The sequence below is a fragment of the Odocoileus virginianus genome, chromosome 4 (genome assembly GCF_023699985.2).
Source record: "Odocoileus virginianus isolate 20LAN1187 ecotype Illinois chromosome 4, Ovbor_1.2, whole genome shotgun sequence".
In the NCBI taxonomy this organism is placed as follows: domain Eukaryota; kingdom Metazoa; phylum Chordata; class Mammalia; order Artiodactyla; family Cervidae; genus Odocoileus; species Odocoileus virginianus.
In genome coordinates, this window is record NC_069677.1 from 64,733,072 (window position 1) to 64,759,515 (window position 26,444).

At 36.3% G+C, this 26,444-nt stretch overlaps 1 protein-coding gene across 10 annotated transcripts in view; it reads right to left on the minus strand.

Moving 5' to 3' along the window:
- Positions 1-4,586: 4,586 nt before the first annotated feature.
- The window catches only part of TRPC1 (transient receptor potential cation channel subfamily C member 1), a 59,748-nt gene continuing 37,890 nt past the window's right edge, over positions 4,587-26,444 (minus strand). For 7 of the 10 annotated variants that reach the window (XM_020887143.2, XM_020887145.2, XM_020887148.2 and 4 more), the window contains 6 exons: positions 23,745-23,884; positions 21,955-22,098; positions 13,553-13,764; positions 8,043-8,244; positions 7,551-7,745; positions 4,587-6,496 (listed from right to left, as the gene is read on the minus strand). In XM_020887143.2, coding sequence (XP_020742802.1) covers positions 6,269-6,496; positions 7,551-7,745; positions 8,043-8,244; positions 13,553-13,764; positions 21,955-22,098; positions 23,745-23,884 — 1,121 coding nt within the window. In that variant the 3' untranslated portion in view covers positions 4,587-6,268. Of the gene's footprint in view, positions 6,497-7,550; positions 7,746-8,042; positions 8,245-13,552; positions 13,765-21,954; positions 22,099-23,351; positions 23,675-23,744; positions 23,885-26,444 lie in introns of those variants that run through there. The other 3 variants (XM_020887146.2, XM_020887144.2, XM_070466635.1) reach the window with 2 other exon arrangements.

Consider the following 26,444-nt stretch of genomic DNA (forward strand, 5'->3'; position numbering starts at 1 on the left):
TTAAAGTTATTTAAAAGTCTGACTTTGTTTTTGCAGTTTGCTTCTTCCTCTTAAAAACAATGTCAACGATTAGGTATTTTATAAAGAGGCTAAAATTTAAATGCTATAGAAGATTTTATTTGCAAAGCAGAAACACAGATGTAGTGAACAAACATATGGACACCAAGGAGGGAAAATGGAGGCAGAATGAATCAAGAAATTGGGATTGACATATACACACTATTGATACCGTGTATAAAATAGACACCTAATGAGAATCTACTGTATAGCACGGGAACTCTACTCAATGCTCTGTGGTGACCTAAATGGGAAGGGTATTTTAGAAAAGGGACTGTGTTTATATGTATAGCCGATTCACTTTGCCATCCAGTAGAAACACAACATTATAAAGCAACTACACTCCAATAAAAATTAAACAAAAGAAAAAAATTAAAAGGCTAAAATTTAATTAGATGTAAATCTGAAACTAGTTTTTGCTTAAAGGATGTCCCTGTGGCATTCTAATACCAAGATTAGGTTAAATTTAAACAGCGAGTTTTAAAGTATAGAAATAGTAATATATTGAGAAAAATTACAAGCTTAATGTATGACTTTATACAGCTGATAAATTTATCTCATGAGCAAGAAATTGATATTAATAACATAATAACAATGAAGAGCCTCCTGGATGAGAAGGAGAAAGACTTGGATTCTTCTTCACATTGTAGCATTGGAGAACCTTAGCTTCCTCATCTCTGAAATGACAAAGTTTAATTGGATTCTTTCTGAGATCCTGTACAGGTCCAAATCCTTGAATAACCAAATTGATCAGGATATAAAGTGGCACAGAAATAAAACTAATCACTTTCTCCCTTCTAAACACATGGTCCCTCCATGGCCTGGCTTGTTTATCTTCTAAAATTGACTTATGCTTTTTAATTTATACTTACTACCACACTGTTCATCCTTTCCCTCTTCTTGCTCATCTTCCTCTCTGCTTTTGACCTTGGTCATAAACTTAAGTCTTTCACAAACTAGTCATTTAGAAAAGTAGGGACTGGACATCTTAAGTTCTAGTCTATGACCAAGACGAAACTGCAGTGAGAAGTTCATTTCAAAAAAAAAAGGCAAAGTTTGGGGATATATCTTTCCCAACACAAAGAAATTGAGTTCAAGATCTCAAGTCAGTCATTATACAACTTGGACAAATAACTTAAAATGTCAGTTTTCTATGAATTAAAACGTTTGAAGTAGATGATCTAAGTTATCGTCCAATCCAATTTGATGGAATTGGACAGCTAGAGCCTGCAATTCTTAGAAGCCTGTCTAAATGACTGGATATCAATCATTTCCAAGATATTTACACAAATAGGTAATGGGTACATTTCATTCAATGAATTTTAACATCAGCACCAACTGAGAAGATGGAGACAAAGAGAACTGCCCCCTCTTACGCTTAGCTTAGTTTTATACCTTAAAAAAGAAAAAACCTTCTGCTTTAAAATAATCTGTATAGTAAATATAGTGATTGCTCGCTATTTCCACTGAAATATAAAATGGGGGAAATGAGTTTTAAAATGTGGAGCTAAATTATCTCCCAGAATTAATTTAATTTCTGAATGAGTTAATGAGGTGGCTAGTACACTTTCTGTCTCAAAACGCTTTTCAAACTGCACTGGATAGTTTTATCTCCCAGTAAGAATAATTTTGTCTATAACTGAAAGGAATGATCACATAGTCTTTCTAATGGAGAGAGACAGAGAGAAATGTCTGGATTGCTGGTAGCAGGATGAAGAAACCTGTCATTATCTGGTTGAAAAAGTTCTTTTTTGAAACATACATTTACCTTCTACCCAAATATGCTGCTTTGCTTCTTGCACTATTGTTATTTAATTTACATCAGAAATCATGCTTCTTAATAAAGATGACTTTAAAAAATAAGCATGCAGCTAATATCAAAATTTTCCTATTCTTCAGTTGCATGTCTGAAGTATGTATTTCAAACTGAAAGCAGGATGAGCAGGAAAAAAAAAGTGTGAAATGATCAAATGAAGAACACTGTCATTGGCACTTCCTCAGTATATCTTCAAGAAACACGACATATTTATCAAGAGAGCAGCCAGAAAGCTAATGAATTTACTTACAAATGAGAAATTCAGAGCAACATGGGTAAACATATGGCTGATTCACGTTGATGTTTGGTAGAAACCAACATAATACTATAAAGCAATTATCCTTCAATTAAAAATTTAAAAAAATTCAGAGGAGCCATTACCCCAGGTACTATTAATATTTTCTTAGTGTAATTTTGAATAACTTCACTCCCCAGAGCCTATAACATCAGCCTATTTGTTATTTTATAACTGTAGTTTCTGAAGAAAACAAAATTTTCAATAACAATGCAATTCCAATTAAAATCATCACAAGCTTTTTTGGTAGAAATTGATGGGTAGATTTCAAAATTTATATGAAATAGCAAAAAATCTAGAATTGCTAACATAAATTTCAAAAAATACAAAATTCTTCACTTTGGCATTTACCACTGTAATTTACCTGTGGTGGGTTAGTAATGGGTTACCCATTTTGAATATTCAAGCACTGTTTTCAGGACTTCCCTGTTAGTCCAGGGGTAGGGCTGTGCGTTCACTGCAAAGGGGCGCAGGTTCAATTCCTGGTAGGGAAACTATTAAGATCCCCTGTGCCAAGTGGTGAGGTCAAAAAAAATCCATTGTTTCCTTCTGGAGCGGTAATAAATCACAAAATTCTACTGTTTCTTTGGGGGCGCTGCACCACACAGCATGGAACCCGGGTGCTATTTGGTGGACGTGCAGAGTCTTAACCAATGGACTGCCAGGAAGTCCCTTTACTATTATTTTCTTGGTTCTTTATTTTGGTATGTTCTAATATTATGTATTTTTGTCAGGTTTACTAAAGCATAATTCATGCTTTGAAAATGTATAGTTTATTAGAGACAGCTAGTGTCTTTTTAAAATTATTTTTTATTTCTAATTTCATAATCCAGAACTAAATTTTTCATAGAAGCCGAAGTGTTGAGCCATGCAAAAGTAGCTGGGTGTCAGTCTCCTTGTCCTAATTAAAATACAATGCAGTATCTCTTATTTCATTCAGTAGCATTTTTTCTAAAATATTAACCATCAGATTTGCTCACCAGATCTTTGAAGTAGAAGGAGGTATGTTTGTCTAAAGAGATGCCCTTTTCAATCATCCCAGACATTCAGTGGCATTAATAAGTCTTAAAGTAGTTATATCCTCTTCTCGTGTTGGATAAAATATGTGAAGTTTTTCTTGCTATTTCAATAATGGATGGTGCTGCTAATTCCCAACATTTCTTAAATTATTTTATATATCGTACAGTTTTCATTGATTATATGGATATGTTTGTTCATCTAATAAATCAGTGAACTGTTAAAAAAAAATAAAATGTATAGTTTAATGAGTTTTGCAATCAGTCTTCTCCTCCCACCAGATCCTGGTAACTCATGATATAATTTTGTCTTTTCTAAGATGTCATATTCATGGGATCTCAGCCTATAGCCTTTTGTGACAAGCTTCCTCACTTGCCATAGTACTTCTAAGATTCATCTGTGTTACTGCATATACCAGCAGTTTGTTCCTGTGTCAACTTGGGCAGGCTGAATTATGTTTCCCAGAATTCTCTCCACTGTATGCTAAGAAGTAGGTTGGGCCCCAAGACACATTCCAGTGTGAAATTTGAAGGGCAGAAGTGGAGCAGCAGGCATTTGGGATTTTTTTTCCAGGCCCTTTCATAGTTGACACATGTTGAAACTTATCTCCTGGATCAAATGGTGAGGGGCAGCAGCCAGGACTATTAACTGTTCCACTTTTCCTTAGATTGTCCTTCAGTTTCTCTGATTCCTGGGCCAAGGGTGTTCAGCAACTTGCCAAGAGGTAACTTCTCCCACAGGACACCCACATCACCAAGGCTGGAGACAGTGACAAGTAACATGGGTTCTATCTTGTCTGTGGTTCTTCCACTTTGACATCTGTCTTCCTCTCCCAACAGCCTACCCGATGAACTTCAAGCTCCAGAATTAGATACAAAAAACAGTGCTAGAGACTACTTATCCAATCCAGTAATTGTGTAATGTCAAATCCCTATAGATAAATCACTCATACATACAGGTGTGCCTGCAAATATCTTGGTACTTCTGCTTCTCTGACTGAACTCTGGCTCATACAATGCCTTTTTATTGCTGAGAAGATATCCATTGTATGGATGTATGATTTACTTATCCATTAACCAGTTTAAGGGCATTCGTTGTTTTCAATTTGGGATCTTGGATAAAGTTGCAATAAATACTCATATACAGGGTGTTTGTGTAGACATATCATTTCAAAATATCATATTTACAAATATAAGAAGAAATAGCTACAAGAGTTAAATGTGACTGCCACCACAGGGAGGAAGGGATATATAAGGGTCTGATGTTACACTTTGAATTTTAGAACTTTGTTGCCATAATTAATAAAAAAATCAGGGAACTGTGCACTTTAAAAGAGTGAATTTTATGATATGTGAATTATATCTCAAAGTATACAATAATACAATGAACAGACTCTGCCAATTTATAATCTAGTGTTGTTTTATTTACCTTTTTTCTCACAATATGCTGTCATTCAAAATATACCTCATAAGTAACTCATGCATACAGTAGGCACTCTATAAATATTTTGATTTAATAATTAGATATTTTTTAGAATGACTAAAAACCCTGATGTAAAATCCCAATTGGGAAGTGCATAATCCCATCATAGACAAAATATATAACTTTACAATAAACACTTTTATAAGAATTTGCCCCAAAGAGGGAACACTTACAATTTAGAAATTAAAAAATAAAAAGTAAAAAGCAAGATGAAACACAATACTACTTCAACAATGATCCCTGGATTGGTGGTGCTTACAGACCAAGGGCTACCTGCACCCTGTGGCCTTAAGACCATCAGACATTCAGTTAAGAAGATAATTGTGTACATAATAACCTCTTAACTGGAAATGCTGCAAGAATATGTAAGCAGTACCCTATGAAAAATGTTATCTATATCCTTTATAAGAACACAGAAAAAAATTTAAATATATATTTTATTCTATTTAAAAAGTCAATGCTTTTTATTCTAAGCATCAAGAATAAGCAACAAATAAGCATGAAGTCACTTTTATACAAGCTATGCTAAATCCTGTGGAATTCTTTGGGAGACAAGATCAAGAACCTTAGTTCAAAAATATGATAAATCCTTACATTAAAAGGTCTTTCAATGTTTACAAAAACAAAACAGGCTGTGACCAAACATGCTAAAGAATTATCTTCTAAGTCCTTATTTTGGGTTAGCTTTATAACTAGGAACATTCACTCCAGCTTGAAAAAAAATTATATCACTACCATGATAATAAAAAAAATAAAAGCCAGTAAATACCTAATTTTACAGAAACAGTTGTGCAAACTTATAAACATAATCAAATACTCCATAGCTACAAAATGAAAGTCTACTAACTATATTTTTCAAAAGCTACATAATTCTGTAAAAATTTAAATATGTGGACTGACTCTATCAATAAATGAAAAAATATATATAAAATACTATTAAGTGAAAAAAGAAAAATTAAAGATATAAAGTGATTACAACCATGTAAAAGTAAATATATTACAATAACAAACACTGAAGTGAATTTAATGTATAGACACATAAATATATTCAAATATTCATTAGGGCTTTATCTTTTCTGCTTAAGATTATAACAAAAGAACAAAACAGACTACTGTTTTAGGCAAACCTATATTCTGAAACAATAAATACTGAACTATATGTAAACTCCTAAAACAAAGATTTTAAAAACACGACTTCTGTATCTTAAATGTGTCATATGAAAGATCAGCCCACCTTTGTTGATCTTCATTTTTACAAAACCTTCTGGCAACAGTTAAGACAGTTCTAACTGCCCTTCTTAAGCAAAAAGAAAAAAAATTAAGCACTATTTAAACAAGAAAACTAAACAGCATGCTAATAAAATCTATCTACTCAATCTGTTTTACTCCTGCAAAAAGCCACTGACAGAGGGTTTTAAAAAAACTAATCCTATATACATACTTTATATAACATATATTTATGCTATAAATATTTCAAAGAATGGCTTTTACATAATTCTTTATTTTAATATATATCTTATTAATTTAATTGTAAGTTATGCAAATGCAGTCTTTCAGATTTATAATATTGAAAATTATTCTCTACACGATTTAGAAAATGGCTAATTTCTTGGATAAAACATAGCATATTTAGAAGTCCGAAAGCCAAGTAAATCCCTTATTTCATTTCGGAATTTTGACAGATCTTGGCGCAGTTCATTTAGATTTTCCACAGTTGCCTGATCTGTACTTTGCATCTTTTGTCTCATGGAAGTCAAATAACGATGTACTAGACAGCACATCACTTTTTGGTAGTTTTCATCTCTCTTTTGTTTCAAATTTCTCCATTCCTTCAAAACAAAATAATATGATACTAATATTGTACATAAAAAATGTTTAAAAGAGGTGAATTTTTTTAAAAAGTTTACAGATACAAATACATATTTGTAATGCTTTATTAGATGATATTTTTGCCACTTCATGTTACAAAATAATATTCAATGTGTTTCAAATAAATATGCCCTGCATATTTGTTTTACTCACTTACCTGTATGCTTATCTTAGTTTAAAAACCTTAGTTTATAGTAGGGATTAGCAAATTTATGACCCACAGGTCAAATATGGCCCACTTCTTATCTCTGACAGCCTATGAGCTAAGAGTGGCTTTTATGGATGAACATGTGTAACTAACTTGATGATGGGGAATACTAACTTTGAACCCCGATTAAAAATGGGTTATTCCAAAATAGAATTCCATTCTTTTCATTAATGGACCTATATTATATATAAAGAAGTATTACTCAATTATTGTTATATTTTTAATTTCATCAATAAAAATTTTGTGGAAATTTGATTTCTCTCGTTATATTACTACCCACATAAAATCTGTAATTTTGTCATGGCCCACAAAATCTAAAATATTAATTATCTGCTCCTTTACAGAAAAGGTTTGCCAACTCCTGGTTTATAGCAACATGGATTGAATTATCCATATATTAAACAACTTTCAAAAAGAATGAGAAAAATATGAGTTCACTCTGGGAGTCACTCTTTATTTATGCTGACAGGCTAGATATCTTGAATATTTTCCTTGTTCTAAAACTGTGAGATGAGAATTCATGAAAAAAAAAATCACACCTCTCTGGCATTTTCAGTAAATATTTATTGAATCTGTACTTCATGATAGGTTCTATGCCATGCATTAGGGATACAGGAATGAAAACAAACAGTCTTAACCCTTGTTTTCTTAAGCTGTTTTGCTAATTGCTTTATGACTACAACAAGTTAGTATAAAAAAACATACATCTTAGCCCTTAGGACTCTGTATATTTATGCTTTAGGAAACATCTGAAATTAGGAATTATTAAAATTATCACATTGCAGCTCAAACGTTTAACTTCTTACCTTTAAGCTGTTCTGCCGTTTAACCTTGCCTTTTGATGTATGAGAGCAAATCCACTTACTCAGGCTACTAATCATATAGCAGATAGTCTTTGGCGAAGGAATGATGTTGAAAGGTGGGGGTAATGTACATTTGTCATCAAAGTAGCTAAGCCACAGTTTTGCTCGAGCAAACTTCCATTCTTTGTCTTCATGATTCTATAAGAGGCAAATGAAAAACTAACACAGGATATGATTACGCATGCATACACGCATACACATGGTGGGACTGGTAAGGACTGTTCAAAACTGTTCAAATGTTTCCACACCTTGGAGGTAAAAATTTTGTTCAAGACTTGCAATTAATATACATTATTTACATTTTAAAAAGATTTACACTTAATTTTTAAAACATACTAATTCTTAATTCTTTTAAATCTTTGGTTGTCTTACCTACTATATACATTTGGTATGACCTGAAGAGAATATAAAAATTTTAAAAGAATGACTACTTACTGCTATCAACTGAAAACTTTTATGAAGCATTGCCACCAGCAGCTTGGTAAGTACTATCACAACCACAACATTGTATGTCCCAACAATAACAGCTCCGACGAAGGACTGTAATTCTTCTCCATAGCTAAATCTTGTGACAAAGATTGCCACATGTGCTAAGGAGAAAATATACCAGAACAAAGCAAAGCAAGTGCCGATGAACCTGTGAAGACAATTATATTCCTATTTGAAAGGAATTTTAAGCAGCTATTTAGCAAAAATAAAGAATTTATTAATACATTACATAAAGAATAGATATTTTGTAAAATAACTAAGGATGGACCCAGCATCACAGATATGCCTTACTGTAAACAAAGAAACAAACTCAAAAGAAAGACAAACCATTTCTGTTTAATCTCTTACTACTATTCTGTCTTTTTGCAACATAGCAGCCTATGATCCTGTTAATACTTAACAGGATTTTGCCACTTCTTTGTTCAAACAAATGGCTCTCAAGCTCCTATGCCCAAAGTCCATACAAGAGCTAACAAGGTCCTACAAGATCCTATTACCTTTCTTTTTACCCCTTCCTTTTTTTCTTTGAAGTATAGTTGATTAACCCCACCTCCCTCTCCCCTCTGGTAACCACAGGTTTGTTTTCTATGTCTGTGAATCTCTATCCTGTGCAGCATATGCATTCATTTGTAGTATGTTTTAGATGCCACAATATATTATATAGTATTTGTCTCTGATTTACTTCACTAAACATAGTATTATCCAGGTCCATACACATTGCTGCAAATCGCAGAATTTCATTTTTATGGTTGAGTAACACTCCAATGTGTGTGTGTGTGTTTAAGTACACACCCCATTTTCTTAATCCATTCATCTATTGATGGGTCCTTTACCATAGGGCTCATATACATTGGCCTATACCTACTTGTTTTAAACTGATAGTCATTTAAGTTCAAACACATTCTAAAAGATCTATACTTTTTTTACCCACTCACCCACATGGTATTTGATGTCATATTTTACATCTTCATGATTCTCTCTCAACTGTTTACTATATTTATAGTTGCTTTTATATGTTTTTTCTTTTAATCTATGTATTAGCTTTTTAAAGTGATCTTCAATCCTTACTCTGTATATGCCTTTCCTAGTGTGATTTTCCCTTTCCTATAGATTCTTATTGCCTTTCCATTTAGAGAAGACCCTTCAACATTTCTTTTAGGGTAGGTTTCATATTGATGAATTCTTTTAGTTTTTGATGGTTTGTTATCTCTCCTCTTGTTCTAAATGATGATCTTGCTGGGTAGAGAATCCTAAGTTACAGGTTTTTCCCACTCAGCACTGAATGAATCATGACTCTCCCTATCATCTGCAAAGTTTCTGCAGAGAAATCAGCTGATAACCTTACACAATTCCCTTGTATATGACTATTTTTCTCTTGATGCCTTTGGAATTCTAACTTTTGCCACGTTATTTATGATATGTCTTGATGTGGGTCTGTTTGGTTTCCTTTCTTGGGACCCTCTTTGCTTCCTGTACCTGGATATCCATTTCCTTCTTCAAGTTTTGGAAAGTTTCAGGCATAATGTCTTCAAATACATTTTCAATCCCCTTCTCGCTCTCTGTCTCCTTCTAGAACTATTATGCAAATGCTTGTTTGCTTAATATTATCCTAGAAATCTAGTGGACTGCTTTTGCTTTTTCTCACTTTGTCTCCCTTTCTGCTGTTCTGATTGGGTAATTTCCATTATTCCATCGTCAAGACCACTTATGTGTTCTTCTGTGTCACGTAGTCTGCTATTCAGTGTTTTTTTACTTCAGATATTGAATTGTCTAATTTTAATATTTATTTATTTATTTTAAATTGATTGATGATGTTTTAAAATATTGGCTTGATTTCTGTCACACATAAACATGAATTAACCATAGATGTACATACTGAATTGCCTATTTTTGTTTTGAGTCTTTTTTTATATTTTCTAGTTCCTTGCTAAAATGATCTTTGTTTAGATATGTTCTCTTGACGTAAACTAGTTAGCATTTTTATTACCAATGATTTGAATTCTTTATCTGGTTAATTATTTGTTTCATTATTTTTTCAAGGTTTTTCTCTTACTTTCTCAAGTGAGAGTAGTTCCTCTGCCTTATCATTTTACTTAACTTTCTCTGCCTCTATGAATTTAGATGAAACAGTTGCCTACTCTGGTCTTGAAGAGGTGTTCTTACGGGTGTCCCCATAGGATTTGGTGGGATGGCTGGATTTGATGCAAACACCAACCTCTCCTCAGGATGTGCTGGCAGGTCTCACCTTGGTGGGGGGAGTGGCTGGAAATGGAAGGTCTAGAGCCCATGCAGGGTGTGAGAAGGGACATCCTCTCTGCTCAGTGGCCATAACACCCTGTGGTCAGGGGTGGGATCTACTCCAAGCTGCTGGAGTAGAAGCCCTGAGAGTCAATCTGGAGCTGGATCTGTTCCTTTTAAGTGTCTGTGTTTTTCTTCTCCCCACACCAGGATCTTTGCCCCAAAAGAAGGGAGTGCTGCTGTTGGTGGGAATGCAAACTAGTACAGACACTATGGAGAACAGTGTGGAAATTCCTTAAAAAACTGGAAACAGAACTGCCATATAACCCAGCAATCCCACTCCTGGGCATACACACCAAGGAAACCAGATCTGAAAGAGAGACATGTACCCCAATGTTCATCGCAGCACTATTTATAATAGCCAGGACATGGAAGCAACCTAGATGCCCATCAGCAGATGAATGGATAAGGAAGCTATGGTACATATACACAATGGAATATTACTCAGCCATTAAAAAGAATTCATTTGAATCAGTTCTAATGAGATGGATGAAACTGGAGCCCATTATATAGAGTGAAGTAAGCCAGAAAGATAAACACCAATACAGTATACTAACACATATATATGGAATTTAAAAAGATGGTAACGATAACCCTATATGCAAAACAGAAAAAGAGACACAGATGTACAGAACACACTTTTGGACTCTGTGGGGTGGGATGTTCTGAGAGAATAGCACTGAAACAAGTATACTATCAAGGGTGAAACAGATCACCAGCCCAGGCTGGATGCATGAGACAAGTGCTCAGGGCTGGTGCACTGGGAAGACCCAGAGGGATGGGATAGGGAGGGAGAGGGGAGAGGGGATCAGGATGGGGAACACATGTAAATCCACGGCTGATTCATGTCAATGTATGGCAAAAACCACTACAATATTGTAAAGTAATTAGCCTCCAACTAATAAAAATTAAAAAAAAAAGGAGGGGAGTGCTGAAGCAAGTGGGGCTCATGTACTTAGAGTCCCATGTAGCTACCTGTGTTAAGTGTCCATGGCTCCGCTCAGATGCGGCCCGTGGTTGTGTTTCTTCCCTGGTCATGGCCACTGAGTGCTGCACTGTGGTGTGAAGCGAGTGGGGCCAGAGCATTCACTCAGATTGGATCTGGGCACACAGCAAGGTGGTCACAGGAAACCCAGCAGCTATGCTGCTGTCAGAACTATGGATTGCTTCCAGGGTGCCCCTGGAGTAAGCTCCAACAACAGTGACTGCCTCCTCCCATGGGCTCCACTGAGTTGCCTCTGTGTCTCAAGATTGGTCTTTTCCCAGGTCCTGATGCCCTAGATCAGGGACATGCTGTGATGTAGAATGAGCAGGGCCAGGGTATTTGCTCAGTTCAGGCTGGGGAGAGCAGTGAGGTGATCATAGGAAACCTGGCAGCCACTAGGGCAGACCTCCCTCTGCCCTAGCCAGGGCCAAGCCAGCACCTGCACTCCTCATCAGTTGGAGTCCAGGCTCCAGTCTTTCTATGTGTCCCAGGGATTCTCCAACCAACCAGCTAAGGCAGCTTGTCTCCCATGCATAGAACCCAGACTAGGAGAGTCTGTGGCTTGACCCACTCACTCCTCAGGGTAAGTGTCCACCTGTGTCGTCTCCCTTTTCCTTTGAATCCCCCCATAGGGGTACAGGTCCTGATCAATCACCTTCTTCTCATCCTACCTGATTACATGTGTACCTTTCTTACAGCCTTGGTTGTATTGGAGTCCTTCTGCCTATTTCTAGCTGACTTTCACTAGAATTATTCCACATGTAGATGCATTTTTGATACGTTTGTAGAGGGAGGTGAGCTCCATGTCCTCTTATTCTGCCATCTTGATGTGCTTTATTCCCCATTAGTCGCTCAGTCATGAGTTTTGACCCCATGGACTATAGCCTGCCAGGCTCCTCTGCCCATGGGATTCTTCAGGCAAGAGTACTGGAGTGGGTTGCCATTCCCTTCTCCAGGGGATCTTCCTGACCCAAGGACTGAACCCAGGTCTCCTCCACTGCAGGAAGATTCTCTACTGTCTGAGCTACGAGGGAAGCCCAATTCCCTATTACCTTCCTGATTTAATCTACAGCTCTTCCTCTGATTCACTACATACCATCTAGACTGGCCTCCTGGCTTTTCCTTGAGCATGCTAGTTACACTCTCATCTCAGGGCATCTGCCTTTGCCATTCCCTTATCTGCCAGCTCTCTTCCTCCAGATTCTTCTTCGTGGCTTGATCCTTCACCAGCTTTATAGCTTTACTTGAACGCCATCTTTTGTGAGGGCTTCCTTAACATCCTATCTAACTAAAGCTACACACCCTCTTACACAAAAATCCTCCTTGGCCCAAGCTTTCCTTGGGCTACTGGTCCTTATCAATATTGTATAATATCAGTTCAGTTCATGTCCGACTCTTTGCGACCCCATGAACTGAGCACACCAGGGTTCCCTGTCCACTATTTTCCTGAGTTTGCTCAAACTCATGTCCATTGAGTCAGTAATGCTACCTAAACATCTCATCTTCTGCTTTCTCCTTCTCCTTTTGCCTTCAATCTTTCCTGATCTTTTTTCCAATGAGTCAGCTCTTCCCATCAGGTGGCCAAAATATTGGAGCTTCTGCTTCAGCATCAGTCCTTCCAGTGAATATTCAGGGCTGATTTCCTTTAGGATGGACTGATTGGATCTCCTTGCAGTCCAAGGGACTCTCAAGAGTCTTCTCCAATACCACAGTTCAAAAATCAATTTTTCAGCATTCAGCTTTCTTTAGTCCAACTCTCACATCCATATGTGACTACTGGAAAAACCATAGCTTTGACTAGATAGACCTCTGTCAGCAAAGTAATGTCTCCACTTTTTAATATGCTATCTAGGTTTGTCACAGCTTTTCTTCCAAGGAGTGTCTTTTAATTTCATGGCTTATTCTTAATTTTACTGCCTGTATCACCTCACCAGGAAATAAACTCCATGAGAGTAGTTTTTGCTCACTGATACTTCATTTACTTAGCACTTAGAACAGTGTCTGGCATACTGAAGGTGTTTGTTGTTGATGATTATCAAATGATTCATGACAAGTATTTCTTATTCAAAAGGCATATCTTAAAGAAAATAGGCAGTTCTAGTTGTATAGATATGAATTCACACATAACAGGGCAGAAAGAAATATGTTTACTAAAAATTTAAAAGACACTCACGAATGGAAGGTATCATTGCTTTGCTGTTCACAGAATATGCCTACACAGTCCTTCTGTTCTTTTGGAGTGTAGCCTTTATCATACAGTTGTGTCAGCCCAATTGTGAAAGAAAACAAAACAAGAAGAAACATTCCAAGAAATTTTCCAAAATCTTGTAACATCTGTCCCATTGAAATCTGTGGAAATATTACATAGGTGTTCATTAAAATCATCTGGAAAACAAAAATATGAAAAACTAAATGACCAGGCAAGAAAATATATGACCCACAAGGCTATTTTTCTTTTTCCCCTGTGAGATATTTCGGCACTTTTAAACATCAAAAATCCAGTTATCAAACAAAAAGCCATTCTGATCATGCTGGCACTGTGAGTGTTAGATGGTACATTCCTTGAATCTGGATCAAATCTGCAGAAGATACTGTTGCTATGAAGGTAGAGGAAGAGGTATGGAGATTTTGTCCAAGTTTGCAAGGGACGAAAGGAAAATTCCTTGCTGAAACCTAAAGGGAAATAAATGCTTACATTTATAGTTTCGTAAAGTTTACAGATAAAAAACCATTAAGTCTTCAAACATTAAGTCTTCAAAATTTGTAACCAATTCTAAACCACTTCTTAAAGAACAGCATTTCCTCCTTGAGGAGTGACCTAATCTCTGTTGCCAAGGTGATGAATTTTCATTTGAGGTCTATTGAGAAAAAAGTATAAGTGTTAAGTCAAATGAGAGGGTCTAATACTTGTATGTGAGTATCTTTTGTAATTTAGATACATGTAGCACATCTTATTCAAGCCTAATTTCATTCTCCTTCAATACTCTTTCAAAATCTGGGGAATAGGTGCTTTTCATAAATTCCATACAAATTTGGAGACTAATTTAACATTACCTTTTGAGCCTGAAATTCTATGCCTAGGAATTAAGCCCATAGGTAGTACACAAAGATGCATTACATACAAGGATTTTCACTGGAGCATTGTGGCAAAAACTAGAACATTCTAAAGCTGTTGTTACAAAGAATGGAGTTCAATGTGCTGACATAGAAAGGCACCTAGAAAACATTGTCAAAAAAGCAAGGTACACGATAGTATTATAACAGCTATTTTTTTAAAAATAGATCAAATATATTTTTTCATACAGATAAAGTTTGATATGCATAGGAAATTCCTGAAAGTTTACACAAGAGACCATTAACAGTGCCTACCTATAGGACTAGGGGTGTGGAAGGCAGATTTTCTCACTTTATACTCCTTTGAATCTTCTTTGCTACATGAATTTTTTAAGATACAAAAGTTAGTGTTTAGAAATAATCCTTCCTCAAATGCAACCAGGTCAAATTTATATAGTTAATCCAACTTCAAATAAAATTCTGAACTGCTTCGAGTCTGCCAATGTAACATATGCCAGTTGCCAATGTTACAAACAGGAGGAGCAGGCAAGTGGCCAAGACCCTCCAGCCCACTAAAGTAAACCAGCTAATTAAGTAGAAGAGGTGCTAAAATTTTAAGGCACAGCACAAGCTAGTATTTCAGGCAACTTGGAGTGGATAGGTCCACCAGGCCTGATGTCTGTGCCATTTGATCAGCATGTGGTAGTTTTCAAAATCTCATGCTTCCCTCACTTGGCCCTCTTGCAAAATTCTGATGGAAGAAACAGAGAGCTTTTAGAATTGGAAAGCTCAAACTGTGTGAGAAAGAGAAGAAATCCATTTCTCTCTTCATCAAGGACAGCTTTATTATCTCATTTTGGAAAGAAATCATTTATTCAGATTATAAGTGCTTAGAATAAAGCCATGTCATGTTAGTAGAGAACCTAATAATGTATGATGGTTAAGAATACAATAACTGCTTTAGATAACGATAGGAAACACTAAATTTGAAGATAATTTAGACACTACAAGCTTAAAGGTAATTTCAAAAATTCAGTCCAAAAGTAAAATTCTTCATTTAATATCACTAAGTTTTAAAGACAAGTATAATTCAATTTCATCAAGATGAGCAATATTTGATAAGATCAAGTATCAAGATGAGCAATAATTGATAAGAACACCACAAACTTCATGACTTGTTTTTTAAAAACATGACATTAATTCTTGTATAAGATGGAAGAACCAAAATTAGCTACAGTGGATATCACTGACATGGACATTAGCTTGAAGAGCACATTTATAAAACATTCATGTGAAAGGCAAACGTGAAAAGTAATTTTAGTCTAATTTTAGTCTGAGAAATATTACAAGGCTTATTTGTAAAAGTAACAATCATGCTTTCTTAAATATTTACTTATTTAAAACTACTTAGCAGTTTTACTTGAGAAATGTGAACAGCAAGAAGTAAAAAAGATAGTAATTTAAAAATTAATATTGAAATTTATACAATAGTATACACAGAGAAAAATATTTTCCTGGTAATCAGAAAAATGGAAATGAAAGAAAACTACTACAATAATAGAACGAAGAAGAATACTAAAGCTATGAAAGTGATGAGCATACTGTTTTTTTGTGTGACTGAAAATTAATACATCCTTTTATATAGAAATACCAAGGCATCATGAGAATCCTATCTTTTAATATGTTAATACTACTTAAAATGTATTATCAAGGAGCCCACCAGGGCTTCTGTCCATGGAATTCTCCAGGCAAGAACACTGCAGTGGGTTGCCATTTCCTTCTCCTGGGGATCTTCCCAACCCAGGGACTGAACTTGGGTCTTATGCATTGAAGGCATATTCTTTACCATCTGAGCCACCAGGGAAGCCCAAGACATCCTTATGTGTGCTCTGTCACTCAGTCATGTCCGACTCTTTGTGACCCATGGACTGCAGCCCGCCAGGCTCCTCTGTCCATGGGGTTTTCCAGGCAGAATACTGGAATGGGTTGTCATTTCCTACTCCAGGGGAATCTTCCCGACCCAGGGATCGAACCCAAGTCTCTTGTGTCTCCTGCACTGGCAGGCGGGTTCTTTACCACTGAGCCACCTAGGAAGCCAAGATATCCTTATGAAATAATTTAACATAAGAAAAAGCCTCATATACAGAACACTATGTAGAATAGCAGAAATATGCTAAATGCCTGATAGAAGAAAGAGTTGATATCATTAGGGTGCATATCAAGTGTTAAATTTAAAAAGTTGTTGACAAGAGTTACAAAAATAACTTCTAGTCATTCTTCTTCCAAATCTTTCTTGAGAAAAACCTGTAATTATTTGTAGAAAAGTTCTATCTAATCAAGCTATTCATGTGCAAAATGTCCTTTATATCTGTCAAAACAATCAAAGTGGACTAGTTTCTCACACCATATACAAAAACCTGAAGCCATAAAACTCCTACAAGAAAACACAAGCAGTATGCTTTTTGTCACTGGTCTTAGCAATACATCTTTGGATATGTCCAAGGGCAAGGGAGGCAAAAACAAAAATAAATGGGACCTACTGAAACTTAAAAGCTTTTGCACAGCAGGGGAAACCATCAACAAAATTAAAAGCCAGCACAGTGAATGGGAGAAGATATTTGGTAACAATGTATCTGATAAGGCATTAATATACAAAATATACAGAGAAATCACAACTCAAGCTTCCTGACTCTCTCTAAGCACCCCCTCAGTCATGCTCCCAAGTCCTTTGTATGTCATCTCTGTATTTTTCACTTTATACCAATATTTATGTTTGTCTCTTCCAGCAGTCAATCACTGCTGAATCAGGATCATTTTATATATCCCATACAGGATAATTCTATGACCTTGATTTGCCTGGTATAGTCCCAGTTCAGAGCTGTCATCCCAACTTAGTAATGAAAAACATCTTTTCATTCTCCAAAGTGACTCTATAAGAATTACTTATGGTAATTCTTATGGTAACTTATGGTAACTCTAACTAAGGGAGAGAACTAGACTCCTACTATATAATCAGTTACAATAAAAGTCTGTTAGCTTCTAACTCTACAAAAAATTTGAAAGGACAAAATGTTAGTAAATGGAGACAAATTTAACAGACAACTGCAGGGATCACATGAAAACATTATCTGATATAGCAGGTTATGCATGTAAAGAAAAAAAAAGTTACACTTTAGCTAAAGGAGTTAACTTATTGTAAATTTTCCTCACAACTGGGTCAATCTATTTTAATTGAGTTCCTGGCTTATGATTAACAAAACAGAAAAAAAAGTTTTATAAATCTTCTGCACAAAATGATTTAGACTTCGTTCTCACTAATATGTTATACAAGTCTGTCATGTTAATAAGACTAGTCTGGAAAACAGATGTCTTTATTGGAGAAATTTTTTAAGTAAACACCTGAAGACAGGACTCCACAGATTCCTATTCAATTTCTATTTTTCATCCTCTTTCTGATTAACCAGACCCTAGTTTCTTGGGGGGCAATATGTTCAATTAAGGGCTTCTCAGGTGGCACTAGTGGTAAAGAACCACTTGCCAAAGCAGGAGACATTAAGAAACACGGGTTTGATCCCTGGGTCAGGAAGATCCCTTGGAGGAGGGCAACCCACTCGAGTGTTCTTGCTTGGAAAAACCTATAGACAGAGGAGCCTGGGTTGTAAAGAGTCCACAGGGTTGTAAAGAGTCAGTCACAACAGAAGCAACTTAGCACAGCATGGCATGGCACAACATGCTCAATTAAAAAAGTACTCATCTCTTCAGAGACACAAATAGCCATGTGACCCAATTCTGGCCAATGAGCTGTAAGTGAAAGTATTTGGTAGGCCTCGAGGAAAAATAACTGTCCTCTTGTTTGAAAAAAGAAAGACAGCAAGCTCATGCTTTCTGCCTTTCCCCTTTTTCCTGCTGAATGCAACTTGATATGATGACTTGGGGCAGGGAACCTGCAACCTTGAGAAGCAGTCATACTCTAAACAAGTTTATACATTTGCAAAACTCATCAAACTATCCAGTTAGGATGGGTACATTTTACTATATGGAAAATGATACCTTAATAAAGATAATTTTTATTATTTATTTTTTGGCCACACCCCACAACATGTAGGATCTAGTTCCTTGACCAGGGATCAAACCCACGCCCCCTGCATCAGGAACAGGGTGTCTTAGCCACTGGACCACCAGGGAAGTCCTGAGATAATTTTTAAAAAATCATTTGCTGGACTAGATCGTAAGCTTTTAACATATATTATGATTAACTTATAGACCTTTTTAAAAAAATAGGAAAAAAATAAATATTTGTTAGCTTGACTTTAATTATTTGTTAGTTCTGTGGCTATTTGAACAATATAAAGTACTCTCCTGGAGGAGGAAAAATAAACACCACACTTGAAAAGACAAATATCCACTTATGCAGTATTTGTACACACATCTGCAGTTCTTTTGGGAAGAGATTTAAGTCAGGAAGACCTGACTCAACTGTTCTCAGAAAAAGAAACAAACAATTTACCAAGAAATAATATTATACGTTCTCCTATTTAACCCTTTGTAAAAATCTATAAAGCAATTTCCAGTATAGAAACCTAGTAATAACACCAGTTTTTAGCTAAGAAACAAACAAAACAATGTGCATGTAAAAATACTGCTGACTCTTGGTTAAAAACATTTATAGAAGATACTAGTGGCAAAATTAAATCAAAATAACATTTAAACAATAGACAAACTAAACCAGTATTTCATAAATCATGTTTTGGAGGAAAAAAAGAGACCTGAACATATTTCATGAAAAATGGGTATGATGTTAAATAAATTTAGGTGATGATAGTTTGAACAAGGTTAAACAAGTTTCATTACTTCTTTCTCATAGGCTTTAATGTGATCATGTGTACTGTGAATTCCTGAAAGAGGTTATATGGAATGCAGTGTGTCCCAAACGTATTTCAGTCAGACCATCTCACAGGACTTGGCTTGAAGGAGCCACATTTCAGGAAACACTGGAGGCTGACAGCACAAGTCAAATCAAATCAAATTGGGTTTTTCCTGCATATTTTGTATTCATATCTCTGTTGGAGAAGGTAATTATGCATCTTATTTAAAATATCTTCTTTAAAAATTTAAAAAAGAATCTAAATTGTCAGTAAGTTTTGACTTAATAAGAAAAATTGAATATTGCTCAGATATCCAGACTTATAAAATAACAGAGTATTATGCAGAGCTGGTCACAAGCAGAGTTGACTCCACCTTTCAAGAACAACCAACTACTAAAATCTGTGGGGTTCAGTTCAGTCGCTCAGTTGTGTCCAACTCTTTGCAACCCCATGAATCGCAGCACGCCAGGCCTCCCTGTCCAACACCAACTCCTGGAGTTTGCTCAAACTCATGCCCATCGAGTCGGTGATGCCATCCAGCAATCTCATCCTCTGTCGTCCCCTTCTCCTCCTGCCCCCAATCCCTCCCAGCATCAGGGTCTTTTCCAATGAGTCAACTCTTCGCATGAGGTGGCCAAAGTACTGGAGTTTCAGCTTCAGCATCAGTCCATCCAGTGAACACCCAGGACTAATCTCCTTTAGGATGGACTGGTTGGATCTCCTTGCAGTCCAAGGGACTCTCAAGAGTCTGCTCCGACACCACAGTTCAAAAGCATCAATTTTTCGGCACTCAGCTTTCTTCACAGTCCAACTGTCACATCCATACATGACCACTGGAAAAAACCACAGCCTTGACTAGATAGACCTTTGTTGGCAAAGTGATGTCTCTGCTTTTAAATATGCTATCTAGGTTGGTCATAACTTTGCTTCCAAGGAGTAAGTGTCTTTTCATTTCATGGCTGCAGTCACCATCTGCAGTGATTTTGGAGCCCAAAAAAATAAAGTCTGACACTGTTTCCACTGTCTCCCCATCTATTTCCCATGAGGTGATGGGACCAGATGCCATGATCTTAGTTTTCTGAATGTTAAGCTTTAAGCCAACTTTTTCACCCTCCTCTTTCACTTTCATCAAGAGGCTTTTCAGTTCCTCTTCACTCTCTGCCATAAGGGTGGTGTCATCTGCATATCTGAGGTTATTGATATTTCTCCCAGCAATCTTGATTCCAGCTTGTGCTTCTTCCAGCCCAACGTTTCTCATGATGTACTCTGCATATAAGTGAAATAAGCAGGGTGACAATATACAGCCTTGATGTACTCCTTTTCCTATTTGGAACCAGTCTGTTGTTCCATGTCCAGTTCTAACTGTTGATTCCTGACCTGCATACAGGTTTCTCAAGAGGCAGGTCAGGTGGTCTGGTATCCCCATCTCTTTCAGAATTTTCCATAGTCTATTGTGATCCACACAGTCGAAGGCTTTGGAGTAGTCAATAAAGCAGAAATAGATGTTTTTCTGGAACTCTCTTGCTTTTTCGATGATCCAGCAGATATTGGCAATTTGATCTCTGGTTCCTCTGCCTTTTCTAAAACCAGCTTGAACATCTGGAAGTTCTCGGTTCACATATTGCTGAAGCCTGGCTTGGAGAATTTTGAGCATTACTTTACTAGCGTGTGAGATGAGTGCTGCGGTAGTCTGAGTCCTTTCTTTAGTGTAAAGAGACTCAGAATTTATCCCTGGACTCTCTCAAAAATAATCATATTACTTTGAATAAATAAAAGCTCAATTTCCTTAACTGTAAAAGTACTATAAAGTGCTAGACTACATAAACTGAAATTTTTAGCTCTAAATATGCATTTTCTGGGCTTCATTTGTGGTCCAGTGGTTAAGAATCTGCCTGCCAATGCAGGGGACATGGGTTCAGTCCCTGCTCCAGGAAGATCCCACATGCCGAGGAGCAACTAAGCCAGTTATTGAACACAATAACTGGGCTGGTGCTCTAGAGCCTGGGAGCCACAACTACCAAGCCTATGAGACTGTATTAGAGACTTTGTTCCACAACTGGGGAAGCCACCACAATGAGAGGACCACATATCTGCAACTAGAGAGTAGCCCCCGCTTGCCATAATCACAGAAAGTCTGCACCTAGCAACAAAGATCTAGCACAGCCAAAATAAATAAATTTTTTAAAAAAATTAAATAAGCCATTTTCTAACTCACTATGTTTAATAGTTATTAAGTAATGTAAGGAAGTATTTTATGAAATATAACTTATTTTCAAAACCATCATCAAGTATGAACTCTGTACAATATCTCCCTTATATTTATCACTTAAAACTTTAAATGTAAAGTTCATCTTGGAAAAAAGCAGATTTTTATGTCCCTCTACTGTCTGAAGTATTTATTTCAAATACATCCATGTTTGTGGACTTGGGAAAGAGGGACAATGGACCACAACTTAATAAAACTCTGGATGTCTGAAAGCAAAGGATTATCATTTAGCCAGAAACAAAGCAGATGAACACGCTGTTACTTTTTCAACTGTTAATTATTTTCAAAAGCAAAGTTTAGCTTTGACATCATGAGAAACAATATTCCAGTGGACAAGAAAAAGGTGTAGAAGCTTTAACAAATATTCTTTAAGAAACTGTAACTGCTTACCTGTAACGGACCCAAGATAGAGCTTGTGGTATACATAAAAAAGAGACGAAGATAACTCAGAACGTTGGCAAATGCAAAAAGTCCCTCTGCCACCAGTGTAGGGTGGAAAGCATCCCAGTCCTTCCGATCCGCAAAATCATGAAACTAAGATTAGGAAGAAAAAGCCAAAGGTAAGTGGCTCTCTCAACTTAGGAAAATAAAAACAAATACTCTGACCGTTGAAAGAAAACCATTTTGTCTCTCCTTGTGTCAGAACTCCATTTATGTTTCATAAACTTCTCTTTTAATAGAAATAACATTGTTTTAAATAAATAGATGATTTCTACATACGTGTAGCAATACCAATTATGTTTCATGAAGAGGTTTTCTCAGAAATTCTCATGCTTTAAAAAACTAAATAATTTTTTAAAGACGGTCATTAAACTTTTTATGAATGAAATTTTTGCTAGTCTTTCTTAAATTCGACAACATAAGCTTGAAATTAATTAGCATTCACATTAAATTAAGCTAGCTACTTGACTCAAGACTCTACAATGCACCATAGAAGCTCTTCTCCCTTCTAAACAAGAAAAAAAAAAGGGTGTATTATTATACCTAGACACAGAGTAACCACATGTTTCAACTGCCTGGGACACTCCCAGATTACATACCAGTTTTCCTGGCATAATTATTAACTGTGATTTCCTTCATTTGTGTGTCTTGGTTTGAAATAATAAAATTATATGGGTACCCTGCTTCTAGAGGGTAGTCTAAGAGACCAGTCTAAAAAAGGGGCCAGTCTAAAAAAACCAATGACCATCAACCTCTCTATCCAACCATTTATCTATATGTGATCAACTTTTATTTTCTTAATAACCTCACAACTCTGGTCATTGAAAATACCCAATAAACATGTTCTGTACTACTGATCAAATATAGGAATGGAGTTTTTAATAAAGTGGTATAAGAAAACCAGTTTGCTTTCTCTCTAGTCTGTAAATTAGCCAAAACTCAAAAAATATTATATAATAGTTCCTTGAATGTGACACTTCAGAATTCTAAACTCAGGCATAAACAAAGATAGTCAACATAATCTCCATTACCTTTCCTAGGCTTTAAATTAATCTTTATAAAAGTAACATTGTAAGATGTCTATAAGGTTGGATTTTTATCAAATTTTAAATATAAAACTATAGGCATCAGAAAATAATTAAATTTACATCACTTTTTAAGCTATGGGAGATAACCTCCATGATTTGGAATGTGTAAAACACTATGAGTTCCATTCAGATAAACTTTTCCCTGGTAAATATAACCAATTTAAATAACTTTGTGTTCTCATTTTAAGTAATAGGTAAATGAACCTCGCTCAGATGTAAGGAACTGGCATTTGGTAGAAAGAAAATGCCTGGACAGACCTGGATTTAAATCCAGTCTTGGTTTCTTACTGTGTGGTCTTGGACAAGTTACTTATTATCTCTGAGCTTCCTTTTCCTTATTTGCAAAATGGGGATAAGGACATCTGTCTCATAGAATCCCTGTGAGAATAAAATGAGATAAAGTATAGCAAGTATCAACCAAGGTACCTGGCATATAATAGGTAACCAACATTTAAAGGTAATTAACACCCTTGAAAGTATTAGAAAGGAAGGAAACAATGGGCACTATTTCCTTGCCAAAGATAGGTTTAAAATGAAAACACATCAGACACAGATTTGGGCCAAAGTAACTCTGAGATCCATAGCTAAATATCTTGGGTTTTCCCTAAATAAACTTCACTTGTGCCTTCAATTGACATAGTTAATAGTCACCTTGTTGTGAGCAACCACTTTGAGGGCAAAGGTTGCCAAATAAAGTGAATTCATGACAAAACTGAGCTGATTACGAGATTCTTCTAAAAAGTCTTCCAACCCTTCATACCAGAGTCTTTTAATGTCTGACCATATCATTCCTAAAAAAAAGAAAAAAAATCAGATGATGCTCTTAATTCAATAATAAACTAAAAAATACATTAAGATTCAAAGTATTAAATAAATAACATGTGTCATCTGTAACCTCATTCAGAAAAAAAAAATAACATTCAGTAAAAAGTTCTTAAAATTTGAAAGAGAAGGAATCTTAAGCTTCATCTGACAGTATCTTTCCCAGAGAGGGATTTTAATAAATGATGTGAAACAAGCATAAGAAAACAAATAAGTCACTGTTAAATGTCCCCTCCCCCAAGGCTCCGTTCCTGATTATTTTCTTTATCTACACTCACTCCTACAGTGACCTCATCCAGTCTGGTCTAATGGCTTTAAATAGTATCTATGTGGTAGACTCTCAAATTTTTTAACTCAACCTGTAATTACACAATAATAAGTATCTCTAAACCCCCCTCCTAAACTTAACTTGCACAGGTACTTGGCTATCTCAAACTGGATGACCTAATATGTCCGAACTGAACTCCTAATCTCTGCCCCCAAGCCCACAGCTCCTGAAGACTTCTGTATCTCAGCTGATGGCAACTCCATCCTAGATGCTCACTCTAAATGTCCCTGCCTCACCCCTGACTGATATTCTCTTAAACCACACACTGAATGCAATAGTAAATCCGCTGGTTCTATTTTCAAAATATAGTTAGGATCTAAACTTTCTCACCACTACTTCAAATTCAAGCCACTATCTTTTCTGGCCTGAATGTCTGAAACAACCTACTTGGTCTCCCTGCTTCCACCCTGTTTTCCCTGAAATCTATTCTCAACACAGCAATCAGAACAATCTTTTTAAAATGCAAGTGTTATTTCTCTCATCAAAACCCTGTAGCAAGTCCCAGAGGAAAAACAATTAACTTCAAGATAGAACTCTTTCCCCATGGGAACAAAACCTCATGTTATCATCTATTAAAGTGGTTTCCTTGGAAACCTACTATGTTAAGGAAAGTATGGAAAGTCAGCTGTGTTCAACATTGTTATAAAAACAATCACTGACTGGGAAACTGCATAAGTGGAATCATAGACCCCAAAAGTATACACAAATAGGACTATATAAAAACATGTTAAGAAACACAGGTTTCAGCTTCTCTGTGTGATGTTTCTTTAACTTAAAGTGTGCCTGTAGGGGGAACTACAATCTGAGGCTTTGTAAGATATCCAGATTTTATAAGAAATCCTGCAGTTTTAGGCTTCTCTGGCTGGGGTAGCCCACACCCATGAATATGGCCTCATTCCACAGAACTGAGTGTGCCCCCTATGGGGCTGAGAAGAAGCCCCAGTCTTTTGTAAGAACTGCCAATAAAGACATATTTGAAGCTGTCGGCATCAGGTTTCTGCCTTTGGTCTCTGGCAAATGTGAATGTTAAGAACCTAAGACCACTGCTGCTGACTGTGCATAGCAGGCCCTGCACACTGCACCTTTCCTTACATCTCCTTTTATTCAGAGTCAAAACCAAATTTTTTACAACGGTCTCTGAGGCCCTACATTACTTCTCTTGGATCTCCTCTCCTCTGAATCTTTCCTTCCACTACCCTAGTCACACTGGCCTCCTGGCTTCCTTGCTGTTCTCTGAATACCCCAAACTCCCCAACTGGACACTGGCTCTTCTTCCAGCTGGAAGCTCCTCATCCAGACATCCATCCTGCATCTTTCCTCACCACCTACTCTGATCGTCCTATTTAAAATGAATAGCAAATTTATGCCCATCACTCCCAATCCTCCAACTCTGCTTCTCTTTCTTTTCCCTTAGTACTTCTCACTTTTAAACAATGGACATAGTTTACTTATTATGTCTATTATTAACTGACTATCTTGCTCCCACTTTGGGTAAAAACTCTTCAAAGTTAAGAATATTTATCAACCAGTGTCCTGAATGTCCTAAATAGTGCCTGATATGCAGAAGGTGCTCAAAAAACTTGCTCAGTGAATAAATACACATAAATAAATACCAACCAAACCAAAACTTCCTTCTTCTTTGGCCAGAAGTTTCTCCAATTTTATATTCCTAGAAGTACCAGAGAACAGTACTGCAATCGAGGATTGCTTTATGATACATTCCTCCATTGAGATATTTTTAAGGAGAATGTAAAGTGACTGCAAGGAGATCAAATCAGTCAATCCTAAAAGAAATCAACCCTGAATATTCATCAGAAGGACTGATGCTAAAGCTGAAGCTCCAATACTTTGGCCACATGATGCGAAGAATCGACTCATTGGAAAAGACCCTGATGCTAGGGAAAAAATGAAGGCAAAAAGAGAAGAGGGCAACAGAAGACGAGATGGTTAGATAGCATCACTGACTCAATGGACATGAACTTGAGCAAACTCTGGGGAGACAGTGGAAGACAGGGAAGCCTAGCATGTTGCAGTCCGTGGGGTCACAAAGATCTGGACATGACTTAGTGACTGAACAACAATAAATGACAAAAGAACAGAGTGCTACAACCTACATATGGGTGAAGATCAAGTTAAGCCATTAGAATCATCCTCTGGCTTACCAGTAGACTGAATATTGAGAGTATTCTTGAAAAACTCTG